General features: G+C 53.0%; 1 protein-coding gene across 1 annotated transcript; it reads right to left on the minus strand.

The window, feature by feature from the left end:
* Positions 1-42: 42 nt before the first annotated feature.
* Positions 43-19,502, minus strand: LOC131210589 (3-hydroxy-3-methylglutaryl-coenzyme A reductase). Its single transcript, XM_058203857.1, has 5 exons — positions 18,957-19,502; positions 6,755-6,842; positions 3,720-4,295; positions 1,250-2,980; positions 43-1,162 (listed from the first exon to the last, which is right to left on the minus strand). Exons 1-5 carry the CDS (start codon positions 19,321-19,323, stop codon positions 1,069-1,071), a joined length of 2,856 nt encoding a protein of 951 aa, XP_058059840.1. The 5' UTR covers positions 19,324-19,502; the 3' UTR covers positions 43-1,068.
* Between the last annotated feature and the right edge of the window lie 5,575 nt (positions 19,503-25,077).

The raw sequence follows: 25,077 nt of genomic DNA on the forward strand, positions 1-25,077 counted from the left end.
TCCATGCAGGCCCGGCACCGGAAATACTCACGTTAACCGCGTTGACGCTAGCAAGTAAAAACGGGGCTTCTGTACAAGATGATGGGTACAATTTTTGCATAGGCTCTATTTTTATTTAACATGAAAAAGAAACTCTAGCTTCCGTAACAGACGATTGAAGATTTGAACATTGTATTTTCGATTTTTCTCCCTTGTTCAGCCCTCTTTCTGCTGCCGCTTTCTCGCACTTGACCGTCGTGTCGCTGCCACAGTGTCATAGTGTGTATTATGTTTAAGCTTATGATACAATGTTTGCATATTACGCTTATCCCCTTGCTTTCCTAGCCCTTCCGGTTTGGCAATGCGTGGTTTTTGGCCCACCCGCCAACCGTAAGCTGTACCGTGATTTGACAACAGAAAGAGGATAGGTGTAACGGGTTCTAGTGTGAGAAGGAATTCAGGACTGCGGAAGAGGTTAATATGGATCTCCGTTTCCCCCTTTGATACTCTCTCTTTCTTCGGGTTCTCTCTCTCTCTCTCTCTCTATCTTTCTAGTTCCCTCCAGAAGCGAAATCGAACTCAAATGAATACTATTTACAAAAACGAAAAGATACTTTCATTCATTCGACTACGGTGTGTGTTGTAACCCTTGTTGTGGCATTTTCCACGCTCTTCTTCAAACATTGCACTGGCCAACCACACGCGTGTAGATATGCCTTCCGGGTGACCATGCAGACCAACTTTCTGTTACTCGATAAAGAATCGGCAAGTTATCGTCGTACGTTCTAGCCATCGTCCTGTCGGTCGACGCTGGTGGTCAACGCGATCCCGTTCCTACTTTAATTTTTTACTATCTCCAGCGCTCCGATGGCGGGAGAAATAAATTACAAACGCACCTTCCTCGTCAAGTGACCCCATCCATAGTTATTATCTGTTAGACACTTTCTTTTCTCCTTTTTTTTCGGGATGGCGAGCGGCAGTATGTGAAGCAGTGCGTGCTGCAGTCATGATCAGGATCAGGAGACAGTCTTGTGCTGCCCACAGCGGTAAGGTGACAAACGATCGCCCAGCACATCCGGCCAACCGAGCCTAGTGGTGGTTGCTGGCGGATGAGGGGCTTGCCAGACTGCCGTTAACCGCTATCGCCGGTGGAACAACGTTTGGATTGACGGCTACTGATGATCTGCAGGGGGAAAGAATCAAGGGGGGACACATTAATGGAGAAATTGTTCCACGATTTGCCGCCACCGCCGTCGTCGTCGTGACGTACCTGTTGTGTCGCATATGGCTTTTGACTAGATCGCTAGTAACGAGGGCCGCCAGTAGGCTCAGCTCTCCGGCCATCACCGTGGCGCATATGATGCGCGCCAACTGCTTGGCGTTTTCGGCTGGGTGCGTCGGGTGCGAACCGCGAACGCCCAGCATGTCCAGGCAGGCGCCCTGCCCGGGCAGACCGGTCCCACCGCCCAGGGTGCCCACTTCGAGCGACGGCATTGTGCAGGTCACGTACAGGTCCTCGCCGGTCTCGCCGCAGGTCTCCATGTTCGTCGAACAATTGCTGCTCGTCACGTTCTGGGCCGGATCCTGGCCGGTCGCAATATAGATGGCGGTCACCATGTTGGCCGCGTGCGCATTGTTACCCCCTATGCTGCCGGCGATCGCGGATCCGGTCATGTTTTTCAGCTTGTTACACTGGACCAGGGTGCGCGCGTTCGTCTTGAAGATGGTCTCCAGCTTGTCGGCGGGAATGATGGATTCGCACACGACGCGCTTCCCGCGCCCCTTGATCCAGTTGATGGCGGCCGGCTTTTTGTCCGAGCAGAAGTTACCACTGAGCGAGATGATGACCATCTCGGGGAACACGGCCTGGATGTCGCGCAGGGCCCGCTCCGTGCCCTTCGACAGCATGTTCATACCCATCGCGTCCCCGGTGAACGCCCGGAACCGGATGTACAGCACCGGGCCGTCGATCGCGATGTGCAGGTCCTGGAGCCGCGCGTAGCGGCTGGTCGAATCGAACGATTTCTTGATGCGCTTAAAGTTGTCCTCCGACTCCATCCAGCGCTTGGCCTGTGCCGCCAACAGCACGTTCGGGAAGCGCACGCACGGCGCCCGCGTCATGCCAATGTCCTCGACGAAGCTCGTGACACCGCTCGTGGAGATGGCCTTGCACCCACGGTTGGTGCTGGCCACGAGCGCACCCTCGGTCGTCGCCATCGGCACATAGTACCGCTGCCCGTCGAGCAGCAGTGGCCCAGCGTAACCGACCGGAATCGGCACGTAGCCGAGCACGTTCTCGCAGCACGCATTCATCACCTTCGCGTAGTCGTAGTTCAGGTACGGCAGATCGTTCAGCGTGCCCACCGAGCGGCCCGCATCCTTCAGCATGATGTTGCGCCGCAACCGGACGCCCCGCTCCGCGTCACCGATGATCGTTTCGATCTTGTACAGCGGACAAATGCCACGGCCCGCCCGGACCACCATCTCCAGCTCGGCGTCCGTCAGCGCTTTCCCGCCGCCCTCTTCCTGCAGCAACCGGACGCACTCCTCGAGCGGGCGCGGCTCCCGTTCCATATCGTCCTCTTCGAGCAGCTCCGCTTCCTCGCCATCGTCGTCGTCGTCCTCCGTGGTGGAAAGGTCCGATTCGACGAGCGCCTGCTTGCGCACCTTGCGCACGAAGCGTTCCGGTTTCCCAATCAGACTCAGCTCGCTCTGCGTGGCCTTCTCCTCGAGCATCACCGATTCGGCCAGCGTGAAGGTGACGGGAGCGACCCCGCTGGCGCCACTCGCCGCCGTTAGCTGCCCGTGAAGGCTTTCCTTACGCCGATCGGCGGCGGCAGCCACTGCAGCGGCAGCAGCGGCCGCAACCGCGGCCTGCTCGTTGGCCACCGACATGATCAGATGATCCGATAGCTGGTGGCGGTCGAACAGCACGAACTTGACACCGAGCGTAATGATCAGGATGTAGGTGACGATCTGCTCCAAACTGATCGAGAGCCATCTGAAAGAGGAAGTATTTATACGAGATCATCAGATCATCACGATCGGTGCCATAAGGTGCAAAATAAGGCAAAACAACTTGCCGTAAGTTGAGTAAAACGTCGAACTTATCACATTAAAAAATACTAATATACTAAAATAAACACTAAAGCTACACACCGAACACCGATCTCGACTGCTACATCTTCAAGGGTTAACCCGGGCCGACACAGCACCCGACAATGGAGGCGCATGGTGGGTCACACAGCGTATGCCATTATTTTTTTTCCGATCCCACCGGCATGTGACCTTGAAACTGATTCGATTACGAAATTCGTCGTCCACAAACGCAGACAATTAACCGACAGACCGGACGACCTTCGCACATAAAACTAAAACGAAACCGTAGCATATCGGTTTACATCTGCGGTGACAAAAAAAAAAACAATAACGAGTTTCGGGGGAATTCGGTGTTTGGGGTGATGGCGTCTGCCTCTGTGCTTTTCTTTCGCCCCAAACGAGTCGGCGAGGGGTGCAGAGAAACCCGTCCGCGACACAAGATCGCCGCGAAAAACAACCAACGATCGCGACGGTCGGGCCGTTACGGCGAAGAAAAATCGTGTCAAGATCAGTGGCATGGCAAAAGACACCGAGCTGTGGACGGCGCCGGAAGGGGGGACGAAAATTATGGCGTCGTCGGCGCGAAACGCGCGAAGATAAATCCCCGTCCCCTTGGGTGGCGGTGCTCTGGAGTGACTTACCGCATGATAAACTCGGAGATTTCGTTCGTCTCCGTCTTGTTGAGGGCGGCCAGGTGTTCGTGGGCGTGCGAGGCGATGATGTGGTCGGCCGTATCCGACTCCCGGTCCGGGATGGCGTACCGGCTCATGACGTGCACCACGAACAGTCCGCTCGACATGATCAGCTTGACGCGCTGCACCACCGGGTTCGGCTTGTGGTCCTCCTCGAACAGGACCCGCCGGATCAGGTTCTCGCCGCCACACTTCTGCACCCGGTTGCTGCCGCCGTTGTGCGTGAGGTCCAGGATGAGCGACAGGCAGGCCGGGTAGAAGGTCATGAAGACGACGTAGTTGACCAGGGCCGACAGCACCGCGAAACCACTGAGCAGCTCGAGCCGCTGCACCCCGGACAGTGTCCCCACGCCGATCACCAGCGTCTCGACGAGCGTATCGAGCGAGAGGGCCGGCCCGAGGACCTCCATGCCGCGGGCGATGTTCCTCGTCACTTCCGACTGGTTGGCGCCGCACAGCGCCAGCTGGGCTAGAATGCCGGCCTTCGACAGGTCGATCAGCAGCAGGAACAGGAACAGCGCATCTCTAGAGCAGAGGAGTAACAGAGGACGGATCATTAGTGGCCGGAACCGTGCTTCCTCTTCTTCCACGGCTAACGATCATCTGCGCGTGCGTTGGGATTCGTTGCGGTATTTTCGGGGGGCCACGATCAAGGAAAAAGTGCAGCCAGTGCGGGCTAACAATGCGGGGCGGCCGCATTAATAAGGCTCCCCGTCGCTCGTCGAGTTTCAAGTTCAACCGGCCAAAGCCAAGCCCCATTCGGTGTCGATGGTGGCCACTCCACCTTTTTTTCCTTCCTGCCGCTCCAAAAATTGGCTTCGTTTTTGTCTTCAACCGTTCCAACTGGCCGACTGGCGGACTGATGGACGGGCCAGTTTAAAATATTGGCAAAGGTCATGGTGCTGCTCCGACTCCGAGAGTGCCCAAGAAGGCTTCATGTGGCAGCAGTGGAGCCCCTTCCGAGACACACTCTCCTTCAGCCCTGAGCAGAGCCCAACACACACGGCGTGGCGTGGTGTTTGTTTTGGGGTGGCCGACCCACACATCGGTGGGGGGGGGGCCTCAATTATAATGTCCAATGTTGAACACAACAATCAACCAAACTAATGAAACTCAAGGCTGAAGGATTCGTGGGCTGAACCTAAACTGGCGCACATAACACGCTTCAGGTGTCAAGTGGAAGCTCCACCAACGACTTCCGGGGCCATTAATAAACCGGTTAGATCTGGTTTAGGCAACCAAAGTGTCGCCAATCGATCGATTGGACATAGCGATCAGCGATGTAAAGTAAACGATTCCGCCGCGCATTTGTGTTGAGTTTTATGATCAGTATTCTGTTGTGCCTTGAAGAAGCTCCCCCGAAAAGGGAGGCCAATACACAGTGCGACAAGTGTACTCCGATACCGATACTAGCCATATTTAGACATTTTTAATTCCTCCATTTGACGTATGCATCTTAGAGGCTACGAATCATGAAACAAGCATTCATCTTCATAAACATGCGACAACTCATGATAAACTCAAGCACATTGAAATCTTTACGATCGTCAATTGTTATCTCTTGTTTGATACTCTGTTCGACGCAACGAGTTTGTAGATCGATGCCGTTTTTGTCGACTCTGTATGTGATCAGTTAAGTCGTATATGGTTTGGCAAACTTCTCCGAATCTTGGTCTTGAAATTGATCGCTGACCTGACGCCTATGAAATGCTTCAATTACAAGTAATCCTTGACCACCGGATACAGGCTTCGGGTCGGAAGTAAAAAAATCGAGGAAGTGTTCGAGGCAGGTGACAACTTAAAGTTGATCGATCGATTTCAAACGAATCTTTACGACACGTTTAGAGTAAAACACATTTTTGTGCTGTTACAAAACTAACGAGCTATTATTATAGGCATTTTTACTAGAGTTTATCGATCAACATAGGAGTCAATTTGTTTTGACTAAATTTTACTGCGTTTATTCCTTCAATCATTCAATTAATTTAAATTGAGAGAGTATATACAAAGTGATTGATCATGACACACACTATTTAAGTATTTAAAAAAGCGGATTGAAATTATTGTTGCTCTACATTGAAAACAATCGTTCAACTGTTAAAACTGTGTTGTTGTTACCGATTTTCTTCTGACTTCTTTCGACTGAAACGACGACGACTGATCGACTGAAATATGACAGACCTATTAACATTTAAACAGTGTGTATATCATAATTAATCACCCTGTACTATTGAAGTAATTTAGGCCAATTAAAAAATTTTGACGAGCGCAGTTCGGAGGCAACGCGAAAGATGTGCTCAAGAAGGCATCAGAATCACTGTTCTGCCACCATTTAAAAACCTGATGAGTGGTGTGGTATTTCTTTGAAAAATAAAAACTACAACAAACCGTTCAAAAACAACTGTTTTTTCATTGTTTAGAATCTCAGTATCACGCTTCTTACGCATGACTACAACACGGCGTTGCATAATTAGTACCGAACTAATCAACATTCAATTAGGAGCCGTGCGATGTCTTCGATCCTCACCCGATCACCCGTGGGTGTGTGTCTAATGCAATTTGCGTGTGCTCTTCCTGTAAACACGTAATTATCCTGCTTCGTTGCTGCCGCACCAGACTACCCAAAAGAAGGTTGTTGAACCGTGCGCAATTTGTGAATCTTAGAAAAACATTTTTCCTTAATCGTTTTTTAATATCTCCCGCGTCATCGTCAGCAAAGATCAACAATCGCGCCCGGCAAATGGGGTAGTGGAACGGAAAGTGAAGGTTCCGGTTCGGTTCGGAAGATCAAAGATCGCGAGGTTCCCCACAGCCGTGATGAGGAACAAACGAATTTGAATGTGAAAGCACTAGCCCACCCCCCAAAAGTGAACAAAAAAACTCCATATTTTCGGTTCGCCCGACATTGCGTTTGCGATGGTGGCCCCGGTGACCCCTAACCCGTAGAGGTGGCAGACAAGGCACTCCGTCCGTTGGTTACTTACTTTAGATCGGAAACTTCACACCCGAGGAAGTTAAGCACGGTCGAGGTGAAGATGAAGCTGGAGAACACCGTGAAAAGGCCAGCGATGCCTGTGAAAGAAACCGCGGAAAGAAAGAGAGAGAGAGAAAACCGTCAAAAAATATGATAATGTTTATGCAAACGGAAAAGCAGAAAAAAAACAACCCAGAAACCGGAAGAATCCCGGAAATCGGATACCACAACGGTCATCAGCACACAATGCCGGAACGGATCGAACGAAGGGTCATGGGACCGGAAATCGGGGGCCCCAAACCGGTCGGCAGCACGAGCAAACAATGGGCCGGGTGGGTGCCAAAAAACATGGCCAGCAATTGTAGACAACCACCCATCACGGCACCGAGAGGACACTCCTTTTGCTACACGCTGTGAAGGTGAAGAGGCTGCTCTCGGAAGCGGTGTGAAGTAGTGATCATCGAACGTCAAGGTTCAACATGTGCTCAGCGCGTGTCACCGATCTAATGGTCTCGGTGGTGAAGAGGGCTGTGGCCGTCCGTCGTCGAGTGGGCCGTACCGTTCGCGCCACTTACTTCCTTGTTAAATTCCCCACCAAACCCTGCCACACGTGACTTGAGTCCAAAACCCGCGGCACACACGGCATTCGAATGGAGATCTTCGCCGCTGATCTTCGTAAGGTGTGGCGTCGTCGAATGGCGCTGGCGCTCTGTGTTGCGCGCGTTCAATAATTCAAAATTAAGCACCGATGTAAAAGTAAAACATTAATATTGGCATTGAAGGCGATCGCACCCATTCACGCGGCGGCTTCATAAATATAAGAACCTTATCGAAAATAATGATCACGAGGATTCCGTTACGGCAACAACAAAAAAAAAGGCCCACAAACTCGGTGCCCATATGCCATTTTGCGTCTCGGACCGTTTCAAGGCAAACCGGGACCACCGGGTGCTGACAATTTCTGCACACAACAACCGGTAATCTCGGCGACGATGCTTACGATTAACGGCGTTTTTCGACGGAGTGTGTGCCCGCTACAAGAAGGTGCACACGCATCCGCCGCCGCCAGAGAGAATGGATTCGATTTTCACGGCCACAACACGCACGCACGCGGTTCAGGTTCTACCCGCCGTAAGGATCTCCTTGCCGGAAACGTTCAGAGCTCAGGCTTGCGTGTTATGCAAATGTTGCTTTCAAAGCTTGCAGAAAAATAAGTCTCCACATGGTTCGATGTTTCCTTCCCCGCAAGATCGTGTGCCACCCTGTGCCAAAACGTCGCAGGGCTGCTGCGCCAATATGTCGGTCAACTATTTTTGGCCAACAACGACAACCGACGAGAGCTCGTTGTTGTCGGTTGTCCGCAGGCGATGGCGGCGAGGCGCAAAACAAACACGCGCAAGAAAATTGGTTAATTGGGCACTGGTAAAAATGATTTAATGATTTGTGGCAAACAGAAACCAACGTCAGATAGAGCTACGCCGGTACTTCGGTCTTATAGATACTGAAACTGGCTTCCTAGTTTAGGTGGGTCCTGGTTGGCGTCAAACGGTTGTCGCTAAAAGGCGCGCGCTGCATTAAGGTAAATATAAAATAAACATACCAACGAGAGTAGTTTGTAATAAGTTATTTGAATGAACGACCACAAATTAGGGATTTGAATGTGATGTTGATGGCTGGGAGATCGTCTTATCGTCAATAACTTCAGCAAAATGTGAAAAACGAATAAATTACGTTCCTTTTTTAGTTACCAAATACCCACCACAGCGATGCGCTAGGTGAATGTAGAATAAAAGAGAGCAAGTCGTTTGATTTGATCCGGAAAATTGTAATGAAGAAGAGCTCATAACAGATTGAAAGCATCGCAAAGAACGTGAATAAAATAGGAAAAGAATCGGGCTTCCACAAACATGAAAGAAAAACAAATTAGAGAAAAATCCAAATCCATACTTTGATAGTATTATTAAATTAACAAAAATGAACGGTTAGTTGATTGAAATTAAATTTAATAATAACCAAACCAATCATTACATTGCGGAAAACGTCAGTTCGAACCCTGAACGGAACCAACTTGTGTGCAAATTTTTAAATTATTGCCTGACAGAGCCGTATCCTATGGCCTCCATTTAACCAATGTGTTCCATATAAAATACATCGTTATCATACCTAAACTCAATCCCCTCCCTTTGGCAGAAACACAGTTCGTTGTTGTGTAAAAAGGAAATGAAACCATATTTGTGTGGAATCCGGAAATGTTTCAGCCGTTTTCCTTGAGCTGAGTGTTTTGGTGTGTTTGTGTCACTAATCAGTGGGCCGCCTTTTGGACCATCGCGCTTTTGCGAACCGCGAAGCTTTCTTACCGTACGGGCACCCAAAATGACGACCGAGGCGCACTGCTGAAAATCCTTACCGACCACCGGTCAGTCATGCGCGCTGTTAATGGTTTGTGGCCTTCGCGCTCGCGTCATGCGCGATCGAATGAAAACCAAAACTAAAACAAAAAAAAAACCGAACGAAAGCATAACCGTAAAGCAGCCCGTGAGCAGCACTTCGACCGCACCAATTCCGAAAGCAGAAGTTCACCGTGAAAAAAAGGGCAAACAAAACGCGGAACGCACGCGGAATGTACACGATGGCCGCGATGTTCGTGCGCCCGCCGCGGGGGCCGGTTACACTTTCTCCACAAATGGCCGCCGGAAAAAGTGTTGGCCAGGAACGTGACCGGCAGAAGGTGGGAGCGCGGGAGCGAGAGAGAGAGAGAGGCGACCCCCTAATGGGCCGCCTAATACGCGCCACACCAGGGCTTTTGGCTGCAAATCGGTCATGCGTTAATGCCCGACCTGCATCAAACGTCGGTCATGCGGTCATGCTGCATCATCGGTCATGCGTTAATGGGTGGATGTGCCCGACCTGCATCAAACGTCGTCGTCGTCGTCGGTCGCGGAGGGCTTAGCAGTAGGGTCTGCCGTGTGCCCTAAGGGCCCCGCACGCGTTTCAGCTCGTGGCCCGCGGCCCGCGACTCACTGAGTTATGGCTGCGCGTTGCCAATAATCGGCGGTGCCATTATCACGCACCGATGGCGCATCATTATCAAAAACTTGGCCGTGGGTCAGCGCCAATGGCCGCTCGTTATCGTGGCAAAGTGACCACGTTCGGGGCTGGGAAGGCATACGAAAAGGCGGGTCCGAGGGTTACGCAACGCCATTCGCCCCAGAGATTAACGACTAGGCCCAGCAACGGGTGGAGTGGGTGGAGTAGTGATCCAATGGCCACATAGCATCACATTTTCCTGGCCGTCGTGCCATCGTGCCGGGTGTAACGCGGATTTCCTTGCACCGCACCGGCCATTTTGTTCGGTTGCAGCGTGCCGGTCGTGTCTCCTCGGACTTTCGCACTTTCGTTTTGATACTGCTGCCTTTTTTATATTTCTAAACGATCGTCTTCCTAGCAGCTTTTTGCACGAGGGACACATTGGAAGTGGGCTGTGCGCGATTAGGCAGTGCCGTAAATGTGCATAAAACGAGGCCACCGCACCTGACCGCCTCTCGGCTACCGCGTGTAACACACTGTTTGCATAAAAATGTTGATTTAGTGTGAAGCAAAAAGATCCCATACCGGCGCTCTACCGGAGTAGGCTACACAAAAACCAGTCTCTTTCTCTGTCTCTCTCTCTTTCGCTCTCTCTCAGGCTCAGGCTCGAACGGGTCCAGGTTTAATTACAATTTCGAAAGAAGGGACAACGATTGGCTCGCAATGGTCACTGGGATTGCGCTGCCTTGGCAACGTTTGGGATCGTTTTTACCAATCCATTTGGCCGGAGTTGGACGAATCTGCCTTAACCTTACTTATTCTCAAACATCTTTTACCATTTCAGATAGTTTCGATCGCAATGAAAATAAGCCACTTATTCATTCAGACGCTCCGCATAAACAGGGTTTATCTGGATTTTAAATTAAGATTTAATTAGATTCAATTAAGAAGATGAAAATGCAACGGCATAAATTAATGGCAAATGAAGAACATTGAAGAAATTCAAGCATCACAATCAGGGTCAGTGTTGCAGGCCAAGACCGCTCGCTCGATTGTAGCTGCCGGGTAGTGTCGAAACAACGCAATTATGAAAGTTATCGAGCTACGCTACGAGAAAAGTCATAAAAACAACTAGTATAAAATAACACCAAAATAGAAGGCGATGTTTGGCATGTAAAAGTATCAAAAGAAAATGCAAACGTAAAACAACGAAACAGACAGTCAGTTTTGCAATTATAAACAAGATGTAAATGAAAGTCCACCATGACATGCAACCAAGAATTTGCACGTAAACTAATAAACAAAAACAAAAAAGAAGCGATATTTGGCACGTAGAAGTAGCAAAAGAAAACGTGAACGTAGAACAGCGAAACAGTCAAACAGTTTGGCAATTATAAGCAAAATGTTAATGAAAGTAGATCCACCATTACATAAAACAAAACAAACAGTGAATAGAGAAAATCGAACAAGACGATATAAGAGATAACAGCACGGGAGAAAGAAAGAAAAAGTAAACACAAAACAAGCCAAATAAACTGCAAAATTGAGGCAAACAGGAAATGTGTGCCGCTTCGTAGCAGCAAGTGGAACAGTTCCAAGGCTAAGAGGAAGCGCATCGATTGGGCGATCGGTTCCGCTGGCTGGCTGGCTGGCTCATTAACACACTTTGTCGAATCGAATGCCACAGCAAAACGCTTCTTTTCTGCTGTTGCGCACCAAAACTGCAGCATCACGCGGCGCGACCTCCCGGGTGTTCTGGGGGGTGCTGCAATTTAGAAACTAAAGACCGGGCCGTCTTAAACGCCGTCACGACCATCGCGTTGATCCATCGGAGAGCACGCTGGTTTCGTGAAGGTTCACACCACTTCCTTTCACGCGGTACACGCGAACGCGCGGTTCATGTGACACAGAATGTCAATGCCGACGTCACACACGACGGCCACCAGAGCGCGCGACCCGCAGCGAAGGAAGTGGCGCGACGTGAACGCAATCTCCCCGCTGCACCCCCCCACATGGGCCCTTGCTTGCGGTGTCTCATTCTGCGTCTTTCGATTTCTTCGAGTTCCGCTAGCGCGCGCCCGGAGAAAGTGGTCGTTGCCGCTGACGACGACGACGACGACGGCCGCCGTTTGAGGAGAGAGAGATAAAAAGTGAAAAACATAACAATGTGTGCCTCTCGACCCGGTGGTGGACCACCGGTCAACATGCTAACCGGAAGTCAAATTTGAGGCTCGCCACTCGAGTGCGCGCCGCGTCCCCGTTTTGGGAACTCAAAATCGACAGCAACTACTACAGCGACTGCTGGGGGGGGGGGGGGGGCTTTCTCAGGCGCGGCCTAATGTGGCTTCGAGGTTGATTCACCGGAATATATGCAAAGCGGCCCCCTCCGGTGGCGGATGGGGCTGCTGTCGGCCGCCTTGGAAAGGTGCCAACCCTCTGATCTGACCGGGCCCGAAAGTGGGTCAGTGTATCGTGCACGATCGGAGTGCAGCCCGTTCGGGGGCACCCCTCCATATCGGCGCGACCGTCGGCGTTCGATCGGTCGCTACCCTGATCGGTCCGGTCCGGTCCGAAGCGAAGCACTCCGGTGGTCCCTGGATGACCTTGTTTGCCGCTGATCTCGGTTAACTCTCTTTTCCACGCACGCACTCGCTCCCTCTTTCTCTGCCGAACGGAGCGAACTGGGCCATTCGACACACTCACACCGATTCGTTCTCCGATCAACTCACTTGATCTCCAATTTTTTATTTTTCAATTTTAATTCATTCAATAGACTATGGCTCTTCCAACACGTGGGGTTCTCGGTCACTCCGAACGAGAGATTTGCCACACTCAATTTATGGGCCCCGGAGGGCCAGATACGACACACGTGAGGCTAATCAGTGCCAATAAGCCGAAAAATATGACCTAGCCCGGGTCCGGAATTGGTTCAACAAAAAAGAAACTGAGGCCGTCGAAGATGTTGGCAAAAAAAAAAATCGGTGGTGGCATAAAAAAACGAAACCCGCAGTCCGTTGGCAACCGCGAGCGCGCGCGTGAATGGTAACACCAACGGTCGCCGCGCACGATTATCGAAATTAGGAGCATAAAAATCGAACAAACAAAACCGGACCGCGAAACACCGCTGAGAGTTCGCTTAGAACCAATTAACGTGGACGGGCAAGATCGGAAAAATTTAAATCACCCCCCGGCGCGCGTGTAACGTCTTCGTAAGGATCATCGCGAGCCCGGCGAAAACCGGTTCAGGTTTGTGTCACACTACACCACGCGGACGGACACAATGCTATGTTCTGACACGGTGCTGCCACCCGCGGTGGGAGCCAAAAAATCATAAAAATAAACGGCATTACCATAAACCGGGGCATCAGCGACGAATGGTGGTGGCTCTATCTCGCCGGGACCTGGTTTTGTTTCTCTAGCTGCCGTCCCATCCGCCGATCGGGGTTCGCATGCTAATTCCTTTCAACATTCTACGAAGCGGCTTTATGCAAAGTAGAACAGCGGCAGCGGAATGCGCTCGCAGCACGCCAGCATCGCGATTTTGCATTCGAAAAAGATGCCAATCGAAAACTCGTGCCGTGCGCCGCGTGGAAAAAGGCATAACAATCGGTGTGTCGTAGAGGAAAAAGCTGTGGAGAGAAACACACAAAAAAACCTCAAAACCCGAAGCAGCTCAACGTTCTTTGGCAACACACATGTCCCGGCCCGAGTTGGGTTTCATTCACGCGCTCGCGCGACCAGAGAACAAGTCCCCCGGCTCCGGTTCGACTCGCTCGAGACGATTACTGTCTCTCCCGGGAGTCTCATATCGGTGACTTCAACGATCCGTCGAGCGAGGAGCCCGGGTCACAAAAACGATTCATAAACGAACCGGGGTGTCGAAGCCCGCTGGTGGACGATTCATCATTTAGCGACATCGGGGTCTTTCTGACGCTCGCCGTTTCTGTTGTTTTTTTTTCTTCTAGTGTGTGGCCGCATGACATAATTGCGACGGAGGTGGGCAAGCTTCGGATTGCAGCAGCAGCCGGAGTGTAGTGGAGCAATTAAAATTGGATACTTTGGCCGCGTCGGTAAGGCACCCAACCCAGCGAGCATTCGCGTTGCGAGCGAGCTCCTCGAATTTCGTCCCTTTTACTACAGACCGAGGGAGCAGCCCCGGGGCGAGGGGGAGCGTGTTGCAGCAAACGCAGCAATAAAAGTAATTAGTGACGTCACCGCTGGGCCCGGTGCATTGCGAAACCGGCCCTCCCCCCACACACAGCGGGCCGAAGAAGAGCCACCAACGGGCCACCAAACACGCGAGCCCGAAGATGCGTGATTTGAAACAAAGAAGTAACACAAACATAACCCAAAACCAGGAAAAAGACTGCCGCCGCCGCCGCACGAAGCGAAGTGAACGGCAAGGCAACGGCGGTTTGGGAGTTAAAGAGCGCGCGCAAATGTGGCACACGTTGGTGTGTGGCCGGCTCTTATGATTGTTGGGTGCGCGCGCTGCTGATCGATCGACACAAATGCGCGGTGCCGCTCTGCACACACAGCGCAAAGTGCACGCGTTAATCGTGTTTCGATTTTTGACAACGCGCGACGAGCACGGCGGTGACGGCCGCCAGGCCACCATTACATAAACCATTATGCGGAGGGCCGGCCACGCCACGTTCACGCCTTGCCACGAGCCACGTGTTCTACACCAGCCTGCGTGTCGCCCCCGGTGGGGCCCAGGAAGTCGGTGGTGGGACGGTTTCGGACGGTATTTCGGTTTACATAAAGGACGAAGGCGCGATTGTGTAAATCGACACGCGATCAGGACTTTTGTTTCTTTTTTTATCACCAACTCCAGCCATTCTTGCATTCAAATTGCGGCACTGTTAGGGTCCGAATGGAAAACTTTTCGATGTGGAATTCTAAGCTGACATTTTATAGCTCAACTCAATACACTTTTGTTTCATAACAGCACAAGATAAAGATCATAAGATAATAAACAAGATATTGGCTATCACTACAAAGCTAGCAATTTACATAATTTCATTCAATCAATAAACGTTAAGTCGATTGATTTAATGTTGCTGAAACAAAAAGAAAGTTATTTTCTTGCTTCCCTTGATTGTACCACCATTCAAAAGTGCCACGATGAAGCCACAATGGGCATCGAAGACCGAGCAACGGATGGCCATCGGCGGGCCAGGTGCCGGATTAAAAAATAAAGCATGCTCCACAGGACTGGAGTGCTTAAGAGCAACCTTGGCGCGACTCCGGCATCGAAGCCATAAATGAAGAACCCAAAACCTTTGCTACGATGCTTCCATGTTAATTCATGCAAATATTTGCTAAATTGCTTTCCAGTTCATTTACATCACTGAAAAAGTTCGCCGCGAATCTGGCGGTCTCCGGTGCGGTTTTGGGTGCGAAAATTGCTGAAAAACCAGAACACAGTGGCGCGCCGTTCGAGACAGAATGTCGACGATTGTTCTTCCCTTCCCCAACGGGTATCGGATAGAACTATTCGAAAAAAAAAAGCGGAAAGCAAACGAAGTCCGTCCACCGACCGTTTGGTTCTGTTTATGGTTTCGAGTAGTTAGCAGCGGTGCGATAATTTTTATCTTCGCGAAAACGCTCCGGAACGCGCTTCCTGGCCGCGGCCATCGCGGTGGCGGGCCCGTCAGACGAGAAGTGGTAATTTCCACTTCGGTCAGGATTTTCCCCGTGAACCAGTATTACCTGTCTGGGAGCGGCCGGGGAAGGGACAAGGACCTGTCAAGAACCAGAAGTGGGCACGCCACAGATCATTAATCGTAACTAGTAGCATTTCCTTTGTCTCCGGGTCTTGCAAAGGATCAGTGAACGCGCGGAGCGATTGACGTCACTAGCTCGGCTGTTGCGCACCAGGATCCGTGCCCACGCGGGAAGGATGGAAAATCCGTTCGATCGCCCACCGGCTGGAAACTGGTTTACGAGAATGTGCCAATTGGGCGCCGGGGGTCGACGGCTGGTGACAGCCGGCCGATCGACGAACTGTGCCCTTGAACTGTGCACCGTGCCGAAGAGGGACTTACGCAAACCGCATTTTAATCGCCCCGGCTCTTCGGCAGGTCCTCGGCAGGTGACGCACATCGATGAGCGAGTGAATGCCACATAAGGCCCGGGGGGAATGGTTCCATCACTATCGCTTCTTAAGATACACGGACCACCATCAGCATAAGAATGTGGCGGAAGGATTCGCGGCAACCTGACACCGAGGTGGCACCGAGGGGGAGGCTCTTTGTTCGGCACGCGGCTCGGGAGAGAACCGTATTAATGACCGTGTGGGCCGCCGTTGCGTCGAGGATGAAACATTGCGGTGCGCCGCGGTGCATACGATGCAAAGTGGCCATTATTTGCGCAAATTCTTTGCCCGCTCGGCGAGAGCGAGAGAAGGCTCGGCCCTTCTTGATGATTATCGCATGATTGTTGCAAAACGCACCCAACCGGGCGGTTGATTGTTGCGAACCTGAAGGTCAGCGCGCCGCGAAGGTCGCTATGATCGCGGGAACCCGCGCTGATCGCGCGGCCTCTGTCGCGATCTCGGCGTAGTGCAAAAGTGCGAGCCCTTTTTTGTTGGCGTTACTAATAGTCGCGCGCGCGCATGTGTGGCTTATGTTGCTACCCTTGACTTCCTTCGCCGCACCGAGCGCACACTGGGGCGCAGGTGCGCACCACCCAGGCCGCCAGGTGGCCCAGTGGCCCCCGAGAGGCATTAGGAAGCTGCTCACGGGCAGTAGGCCGCGTAGTCTTCCGTTGGCGCACTTCTATGCAAACATCCCGTCGTCGCAAGTCACGCGAAACTGATGATCGGGCCGGGGTCGAGAGATGGGGGTTTCGATCAAAAGTGGTCGACGATCCAAGAACCGCCCTTATCGGTTCTTCCCCCCGCTGGCCGGCCGAGAGCACGGCTGACGAAACGCCCGGTGGACCGTTGGCCCGTGCAATTTGTGGTGTGGCGCAAACCGCGGGGCTGGGCGCGCGCTATCGTTGTCGTTGAACTTTTCAAGTTGTCAAAATGGCGTGACGCGACGAACCCATGAAGTGTGGTAACTGAGCTCCGCCGGACCTCGGCGGCGGCGGCGGGGATAAAATCGCGCGTTTCGTTTGATGCAGAGAAAGCAAACGGCTCGGCAAAGCGCGCACCGTGGTGGTTGCCCTTGACCGCCGAGGACTTGAAGAAGCCCTCCCAAAATAAAAAAGTGTGATCTCTTGGGTCATCCGCTCGATCGATCGATTTCACAGCATCCCCATCTTCGCCCGTACAATAAAAACCAGTTGGTGGATCCGTGGACGGCTGAAACTTTCTTCCCGAAACCTTGAGGTGGTGGAAGGGAATCGCAATAAAGTCGGCCAATTAATTTGGCTCTAAGGTGCTCGATTATCGACGTCGAGATCTTGGTCGCTTTTCAGTTGGTCGGCGAGGATCGTCCATTCGATGCATCTTCGCCGTATGTTATAACCGGGACAAAGAGTCAGTGGCAACATTGGCAATATTTAATATGCGCCTGTATTTATAACTTCTTCTCTCAGTGTATCTCTGGTGGGTCTGCTTTCAAATCGGACCACGAACGGCGTACATTATTTACGATCCCGCCAAACCGGAGGCGCAGCGTGCCGCGTGAACTTCTGACCTTAAAAATATCCGGGAACGGGCGTCAAAAATCGCTTCGCAAAAACAGGAATCTGAAGGACGAAACGCGCGTCATATTTCGCCCGTTTGGGGGCCCACGTACCTCGGCCACCACGGACACGGTGGTGACCCCGAACGTGTTGGCAAATATGTGTTGCAAACAGCGTTTCCAGTTTCATCAGCTGACCCAATCTCTGCAACACACTTCTCTCGCATACGTGCGGACGATCACCGAGCGCGAGCAAGGAGATCACCAGCCAGCGCCGCGGTCCACGGTCCGTGTTATGGGCCCAGTCACGAACCCGAAAGCGGCCGATTGGCTGCAGCGCCGGGGCAGAAGCTCCAGACACCGCGCGCAGACCCCGCGGGGTGTTAATTAGCATCTAACCGCTTAGTCAAACAGCTCCACAATTTTCTCTCTCGATCGCGCGCCCCCGGCTTTTCGATCGCGACCACCGCACAACCGGTGCCCACACTTTCCTGCCGAACCGGGAGGGTGTCTTGTCAGGGGTTTTCTTGGCCCGTTGGAAAACTCGCTCCGGCGTTGTGGCCAGCTCTTATGGGTTAAATTTCCCTTCGGTAGCAAACCCCAGAGCGGAGAAGAGACAAATGGAAAACCGGCCTTCGCGTGAAATCTAGGCGCAGAAGGTCAACGGCATGGGCCTTACGACACCGTTTTAAACGGTGTCCAAAACAAATCTCCAGCCCCCCGTGGCACCGCACCGTGTCTCGTTTCACACCTTCGACCGGACAAGGGCCGGACAAGATCCGAAACGGGGCTCTGAGACGCGAACCTCCGCGATCCTCCGTCCGTGCTCCCGACATCACACAACCCCCGGTTTTCTCGGTCAGATCTGGGGCAATACTTCACCGGCTCGTGACTGGCCGAAGGATTTTGGGTTTTGTTTCTCTTTTTCGGTGGCCGACGCGCTTCGGGTTGAACAGTTTTTTTTTTTAATTCGGACCTTGCGAAGATATCATGCAGATAGTGTGTGCAGCGGTCGGTCGGCGATTATACGCAATTAAACGCATAAAACGCACGCACAGCGCAAGGGAATGAGGGGCGATTCAATTCGCCAAAAAAAAACATGACGCCGTAATAATACAGAAGAAGCCACAACAGTTCCCGAAATAGAATCATAATTCGGATAAAAGGACTTCAAAAATGGTAAAAACGAAATGAAATGAAGGAAAGAAGGAAAAGTGAAAATGGTAACAACCCGAAATGATGATTTCAAAAACCATGACATCGGTATGAACAGCATGTGAAGAAGTCACAATAAACTTGTTTGAAATTGGAAGATCATTAAAGAGAAACAAAACGTTATATTTCATTTCTCAATAAGAGAATTTAAGCTAAGTAGTAAACAGAAACAACAGAAACTAATAAACGTTAAACAACAAACAAACAAATGAAAAAAATCCAACAATAAATTAAAAATAAAGGAAAAATCGGAAATGGGCTCTAATCGCTCGTAGAAAGAACACGAATAGAATCCATGAATGTAATGTAGTGGCCATGGCGAGCCGCACTCACCTAGGATGTACTTTGAACCGAGCTTCTGCAGGTTGCAGAAATGGTAGTAAACGTAGAGGATGGCCGACCCGCGGACGACCATCATCAGGATGATGTCGATGATGTTCTGGTCCGTTTCCTCGCAGTGCAGCAACCCATCGCCGACCGTCCGACCACCGTAGCGCCAGCTCGGACACGACGACACCGGCGACGGATGCATCCGGGCGCCACCGTCGGCGGCGGCCTGCTGGTGGCTGCCGGCCGCGTCGCCGCTGCCCTTCTCGAGCGACAGGATACAGGCCGTCACCGTGACCAGCGCCACGATCACCTCCCACGGGTGGGACGCACAGAACTCCCCGTGCACGCGAAACAACCGCCCGAGACGCATGATGGAGCTCTGTGTGTGCTTCGCCTTCGTCCTTAAAAGTTCTTCGTTTCGGTTCCTTTCGTGTCACTCAACCGTGGCGCGGGTGCCCTTTGACCTACGGTGAGCCCACTCGCACACGCACACACACGCGCACAACGCACACACGCAGGGAGATGCCAACTTCACTCCGGTACGCTATATGCTGGTCGTTGGGTTGGTCCGCCAAAGCTGCCACTGCGCGCGTCCCTCCTCACACCTGGCAGTTCGCGAACGAAGCGGGGCGCGCAAACCACAATGGTCCGTCCTCCCCTCCCCGGTAACGGCACGTGCCACGGCGCAGGCGGCCTAAGCTGAAGGCAGATTCCTTGCTGCTGCTGCTGCTGCTGCTGCAGATTAGAAATTCATTTGCATCGCGCGCCTTGGACTTTGAACGCCAGACATGATCGTCGCACGCCGCGCAGAGCCGACCGCAGAGGAGCAGATCGACGGAAATGCAAAACCGGAACAGCGAACAGCTCTCTACTCACGCACACGCGCACGCACGACACCTTTCCCAAACGGCTGGCCACCGTAAATTCGGCACCACCGACCCAGGGGGCGCACCTCACTGTTGCGTGCGAGCGAGAGATATAGGCACGGCTGGGCTGGCGCGCGCTGGTGGGGTGCGGCGTATGATGCTGCCCACAGGTTCGGACCGATGCACACCCACCGGAGGCAAACGCAGGCGCAGCAGCACTTCTTCACCGTAGCACGGTACTGACGAGACTGAGCGGACGGTCTCGATATCTGCAGCCTTTCAGCATCAACACGCGGCCGGTCTGCCTGCCTGGCTGTTGGCCCGGTCCGGACCCTGCGGTGGTCCGGTTCGCCCGCTGGATCTCGCGTGCGCTCTCTCTCTCTCTCTCTCTAGCGGTGTCGCTCTCACTCGCTCGATCGCTCTGCAAAGCGTCGGGGGCTTCGGGCGACGATCGCGACACGACCGCGACGATCTCCTTCGACGGGCGCGAACAGATGATGATCAAAGTTCGCGGCGGTGGCGCGAAGAACCGGGCGTTTCTTTTCCACTATTCAAACGACGACCACGCTGGAAAAAAGAGGAGAGAACAACGACACGAGGTTATTAGCGAGCACGCGGGGGTACTGTACAACATGCGAGCCTCTCTTATGCTTCGCGGGTGACGGGTGATAAGGCAGAAAGGGATGTTTGGCCCCGCGGGCGAGGAGGTGTTAGATAATGTCGTCGTGCATGCGTTTCATTGATGGGTACGGACTGTCAACCCGCACGGATGATGCTAGTTATGTTAAGGTGGCCACAAGGCCACCCGAAGCCAGCGGCGGACGCGCGCCAGTGTGCTCAACTCATCTTGAAGCTACGTATAAATGGTCCGGTAACGCACCCCGCGATCGCTGACGGGCGGACCTTCGCTCGCTGGCGCGCGCCCGTGTCCGCTCGCGCTCATCGATTGATTCAATATTTGCCCGAACTGTGCTTACAAACACGATTTATACCCTCGCTGTTGCGGAAGTCTAGCATCGTTCCTCTTTTTTCAGACGGTCACAGGCTCTTGCGCAGCCCCATCATCATCATCATCATCATCACTGGCACTAATCCCGAGACGGATACAAGAATGGATTGGTGCTTCTCAAGTTTCTAGCTGATCGACGGATGGTCGTCGTAACAACCGCGTCACGGCTGCGTGCCTACTCTTGTCTGGGGCCTTCAACGATCCTTCGAATGCACCTTAAAATTCCACTAAAAGAGATAGAGAGAGATTGAGGATCGATTAGGATCGCTTTTCTGGTTGATATCCTTAAGGCGTACGGCCGTAGCCGGCAGTGACGGTGAGTGCACCCAACTTGCCCACAACGTACAAAATTGGGCACCGAGGTCAACTGTTTGCTTGCCTTTGTCACAATGCCAAGACGCAATTCGGAAAGACCGGAAGAGAAAACGCCCCCCGCAAGAGAGACAGGAAGTTGGATCATCGGGCAAGAAACCGCTAATTACCCTAATGAGCCGTGTGATCGGATCGGGGTGTAATAATAAACCGGGCCATGCATTAAAAAAAAAGGTGAATAAATCAAAATTGCCTCAAATAACGATCGCACCACCTGCCTGCCACCCCCGAAACAGCTTTCTACAGGCCGATTTTAAGGGGTTGTGGCGCGAAGATCGCAACTCGGGCCAAACAAACAAACAACCCACACACACAGGCGGGAGCACGGGGTGAGTTTCCACGGGTGAGCATGGGCCTAATTGGGGAGAAACTGGCCGTGGCCAGTTCATGGACCGGCTGCTGCACATCCTCTCGAGCGCCGGCCGCGGCTAGAGCATTTCGCGAAAAGTGAGCACCCGAAAAAAAAATGCAAATTAAAGTAAACAACACGAACCAACCCGTGGGGCATGAATTGGCCGTATCATCGAGCAGGTGAAATTGTAAATTACCCGGCACCGAACCGCCGGAATTGTTTATCGCGCGCCAAGATGATGAGTGACCTGTTGCCACACGCGGATCGGAGAGATGAATTCCGAGAACGCGTCTCGGTGTGTTTTCGGCATAATCTAGATGTTGCCGTTTCGTGTCTGATGTCGCTGACGCAAAACGAACACTAGAACCGGCCGTCCCATTGTGATCGTCCGAAGCGATCTTTGCGTATCGATTCTCCAGAAAGAACCTGTCTCACACCTTCTGACCGGCTAAGACCGGGTAAATCAACGAACTAACCGATGCGCAAATAACGGTGACGTAAATGGTTCCGCTCCTTTTCCGTTTCCGTGGCCCGTTCTGGAAAACCCAAACCCTTTTTAGGCGGGCGTAACGAGATAGGCAAACTTTTCAGGTTCACCACCTTTCTGCCTGCGCGTATTAATCACGCACCGCGCGATGCCTGAACGCGGTACGGAAATAGAACCCGAAAGGGGCATTCGCTGGCGGGAACACACATTTCTACTTTCTTTCGCGCTAAGCCTCCACGGCGAAGGGGTTTGTTGTTTGGCCAGAGTGGCCACCGTTTAAATTTGTTTACTCGACGGCGCGTTTGTTTATGCTTGCTGTGGGGTTTGGCAAGCGCCCGCCCTGCCCTGCTCGTCCTTCCTTATCCGCCCAGGCCAGGCCTGCCGCCGGTTGAGTGGTTGCATCGGGAAGACAGTTCACGTCCAACACACGCTTAACCCTAAGATCACTTGCATGATTGCAAAGATAATCTCCTTTCGGCGAGAGCGCGACCGCACGGCGGTGTGATATCATCGATCGCGTGAAGAGTTCTTTGTGTCATGGCACGCCGGAATCGGTCGCCGGACACTACGTCCGGGTGACGTGGTTTGCGGTGAATGAAACATTGTCCAGACGGCAACAAACGCTTCTCGTGCTCGTGGCGTGCGCGGTCCGTGCGAAACGGGGCGAACCCCAGCCACAGATTCTGTTCGCCTAGGATTCGGGATGACGCGCTCATTAGAAACCCCCGGCCTGAAAAGGTAAATAAATGTTGCGATCACGTCTCGTCTTCGCCACGCCACTTCGGTGGATCCGTTTGGATGCGATGTGCCGTACTGGCGCGGGGACTGGAATACTAATGGGGCCCAATGCGGGCGCGGTTCGCTTCCTGCTACTTTGCCGCGGAGTCTGCACGCGCCGCGCCAGTGACATATGCGCGAGCGAGCGTGGGACACGGCACGGCGGCACACCCATTCATGACGGAACTACTTATTCATGAGGCCCACAAGCGCGGTTCCAACACGCGAAACTAAATATGTTTGCAAAAGCCCCGAAGCCCCGTCGGGGGCACCACCGCGTGTGGTGAGAGGGTTCCGGACCGTTTTTCGAACCGAGTTTCGAGTGTTTGCTTTCCGCATGTGCGGCTTCGTACCGCCCGGCGGGCCGCGCTCTCTCGACCGACCTCGTCGGGGGAGAGGTTGCCCCCACAGGCCGGGAGGGGAGCTCGTGGTTTCGCACAACGAGCATCGCATCCTGTCGCGCGCCGCGGGCTGCGGGCTGCCGAATATGCTGATAAATGTGCTAAAAGCATCGACGACACCACGCCCTGGCCTCCCGGTCCCCTTTCTGGCTCTCCACCGCGATCGTGACCTTCTCTCGGCGTCGCAGGCAGGCAGGCAGGCAGGCAGGAAGGTCGCCCTCTGCCCGAGGGAGTGCAGAGCAGTCCAGGTGGTGTCGCCGAGCCATGACGACCACACCGTTTTCGGTGGTGGACCTCTCGGAATCGTCTCGCAAAGCCCGATCGCCCGCTTCGATCGGCGAACACGTGTGCGCTCGGACGGCGTCGTCTTGTTGCTAGGCGCGCTCTGCTGAATGAAGAAAAGATTGGAAAAATTATTCAAAACTCCTCTCCCCGGCCGCTTTCATCTGGCGCGGAGTAGCCGTGCCTTACCTTTCTTTGGTGACTTTGGTGGCGGATTTCGTATTTGGTGTGGTGGCGGGTAGTTCTGTGTGGATGCCCCTAGCCGGTGGTTTAATTTGTCATCCCAAAACGGATGTAGCCACAGCCGGACGGACCGTCACCCGATACCGCTGTGCCGTGGTCGTAAAGTGCCGCAATGAAACAGGTTGACCGCGCGCAAGATCAGCGGCATCATGATCACCGATTCTCGACCATCTCTCTCTGCCGGCTGCGGCCGCACGCCCTAAAACCGCACACGACCCCGCCACGACGAAAGATCAATAACAGTCCGCGCCCACCGCGTTCCTGCGGCCTCAGTCCGCAGCAAGGCTGACGGATGTCGTAACAGCGCGAGGAAAAATTTAAATTTTTTATTGACCCACGCACATCGAACATTCCGAGAGTTATCGGCCTTTTTTTCTTCTTCTTGGCTTCCCACAGAAGTGGAGGAAGAAGAACGGCCACACCGGCCCACAGCGCGCGTATCATCGTGTGCTGCTGATTGTGTTTTAGATAGAGAAGATTTGTGTTTTTTTTCGGTCGTCGTCTTCTTAGAAAAAGAAGCCTTCCCCCGAACCGGTCAACCCGGTGCTGTGGCCACCCCGTTACTGGGAAAGAGGGTCAATGTCTTTGGGGGAAAAATTTGCATCTCGATGAAAAATGACGCCGATGTTCGATCGGGTTGTCTTATTATTAGGCTTTTTCTTTTTTTTTGCTGCGCGCGTTTGTTTCTTTACCCGTTTGGGGCCCTGTCGCGCGCGTTCGACCTCCAGCAATGATTAGGAAATGTCTTTCGTGTAGGCGCGGTCTGTTGTTGGTGGGGCATTTTGTCCAGCAACGTCCAAGGGTGTTACGCAATGCCCCAACCACCCAAGATCCTTCGCTAGGGTCGCCCGGGTCCCCGGCCGGGACCTTGGTCTGGAGCCGGGCACGGGGGCGCTTCTGAGAATCCTAAAGCCGACCGCCGGGCCTAAGACCTTCCGCTCGGTCAGGGCGCGCGCGATCGTGAAGATGAGCGAGATCCAGTTTTCTAAACCACTTTCCGTGTGGCTTTGGGTGGCACGGCACGGCACACGGCCACAGAGTCAGGGCTAAGGCTAAGGGCCGGACAGGAGACCTTCGCCGAGTGCCGAAGATTTCTCGGCGCAGCCGCCGAGTGAAAATATCGCGCCGAAGGCCACGGCGCAGTCAGGTTGACATTACGTGCACAACCAGCACAGCATCCCGCGTGGCTGGCTTTCGGTGCAGACCATGTGGTGGCCGCTACGATTGTGTACATCGTGTGCAATTAATTGACAGCACTCCTTTCGGGTGGCGAGCCCTAATTTAAGATAATGACAAAGCCAACGAGAGCAACCAGCCGAAGGAGACTTCCAAAGC

The sequence above is a fragment of the Anopheles bellator genome, chromosome 2, assembly GCF_943735745.2.
Source record: "Anopheles bellator chromosome 2, idAnoBellAS_SP24_06.2, whole genome shotgun sequence".
In the NCBI taxonomy this organism is placed as follows: domain Eukaryota; kingdom Metazoa; phylum Arthropoda; class Insecta; order Diptera; family Culicidae; genus Anopheles; species Anopheles bellator.

Excerpts from the sequence above, each read along its gene's own strand:
- LOC131210589 (XM_058203857.1), bottom strand. The coding sequence starts at position 19,323 with ATGCGTCTCGGGCGGTTGTTTCGCGTGCACGGGGAGTTCTGTGCGTCC. Across the intron at positions 6,843-18,956 it reads CGGTTCAAAGTACATCCTAG|GCATCGCTGGCCTTTTCACG; the intron begins GTGAGTGCGGCT and ends TTTCTTTCACAG. Across the intron at positions 4,296-6,754 it reads TGTGAAGTTTCCGATCTAAA|AGATGCGCTGTTCCTGTTCC; the intron begins GTAAGTAACCAA and ends CCTCTGCTCTAG.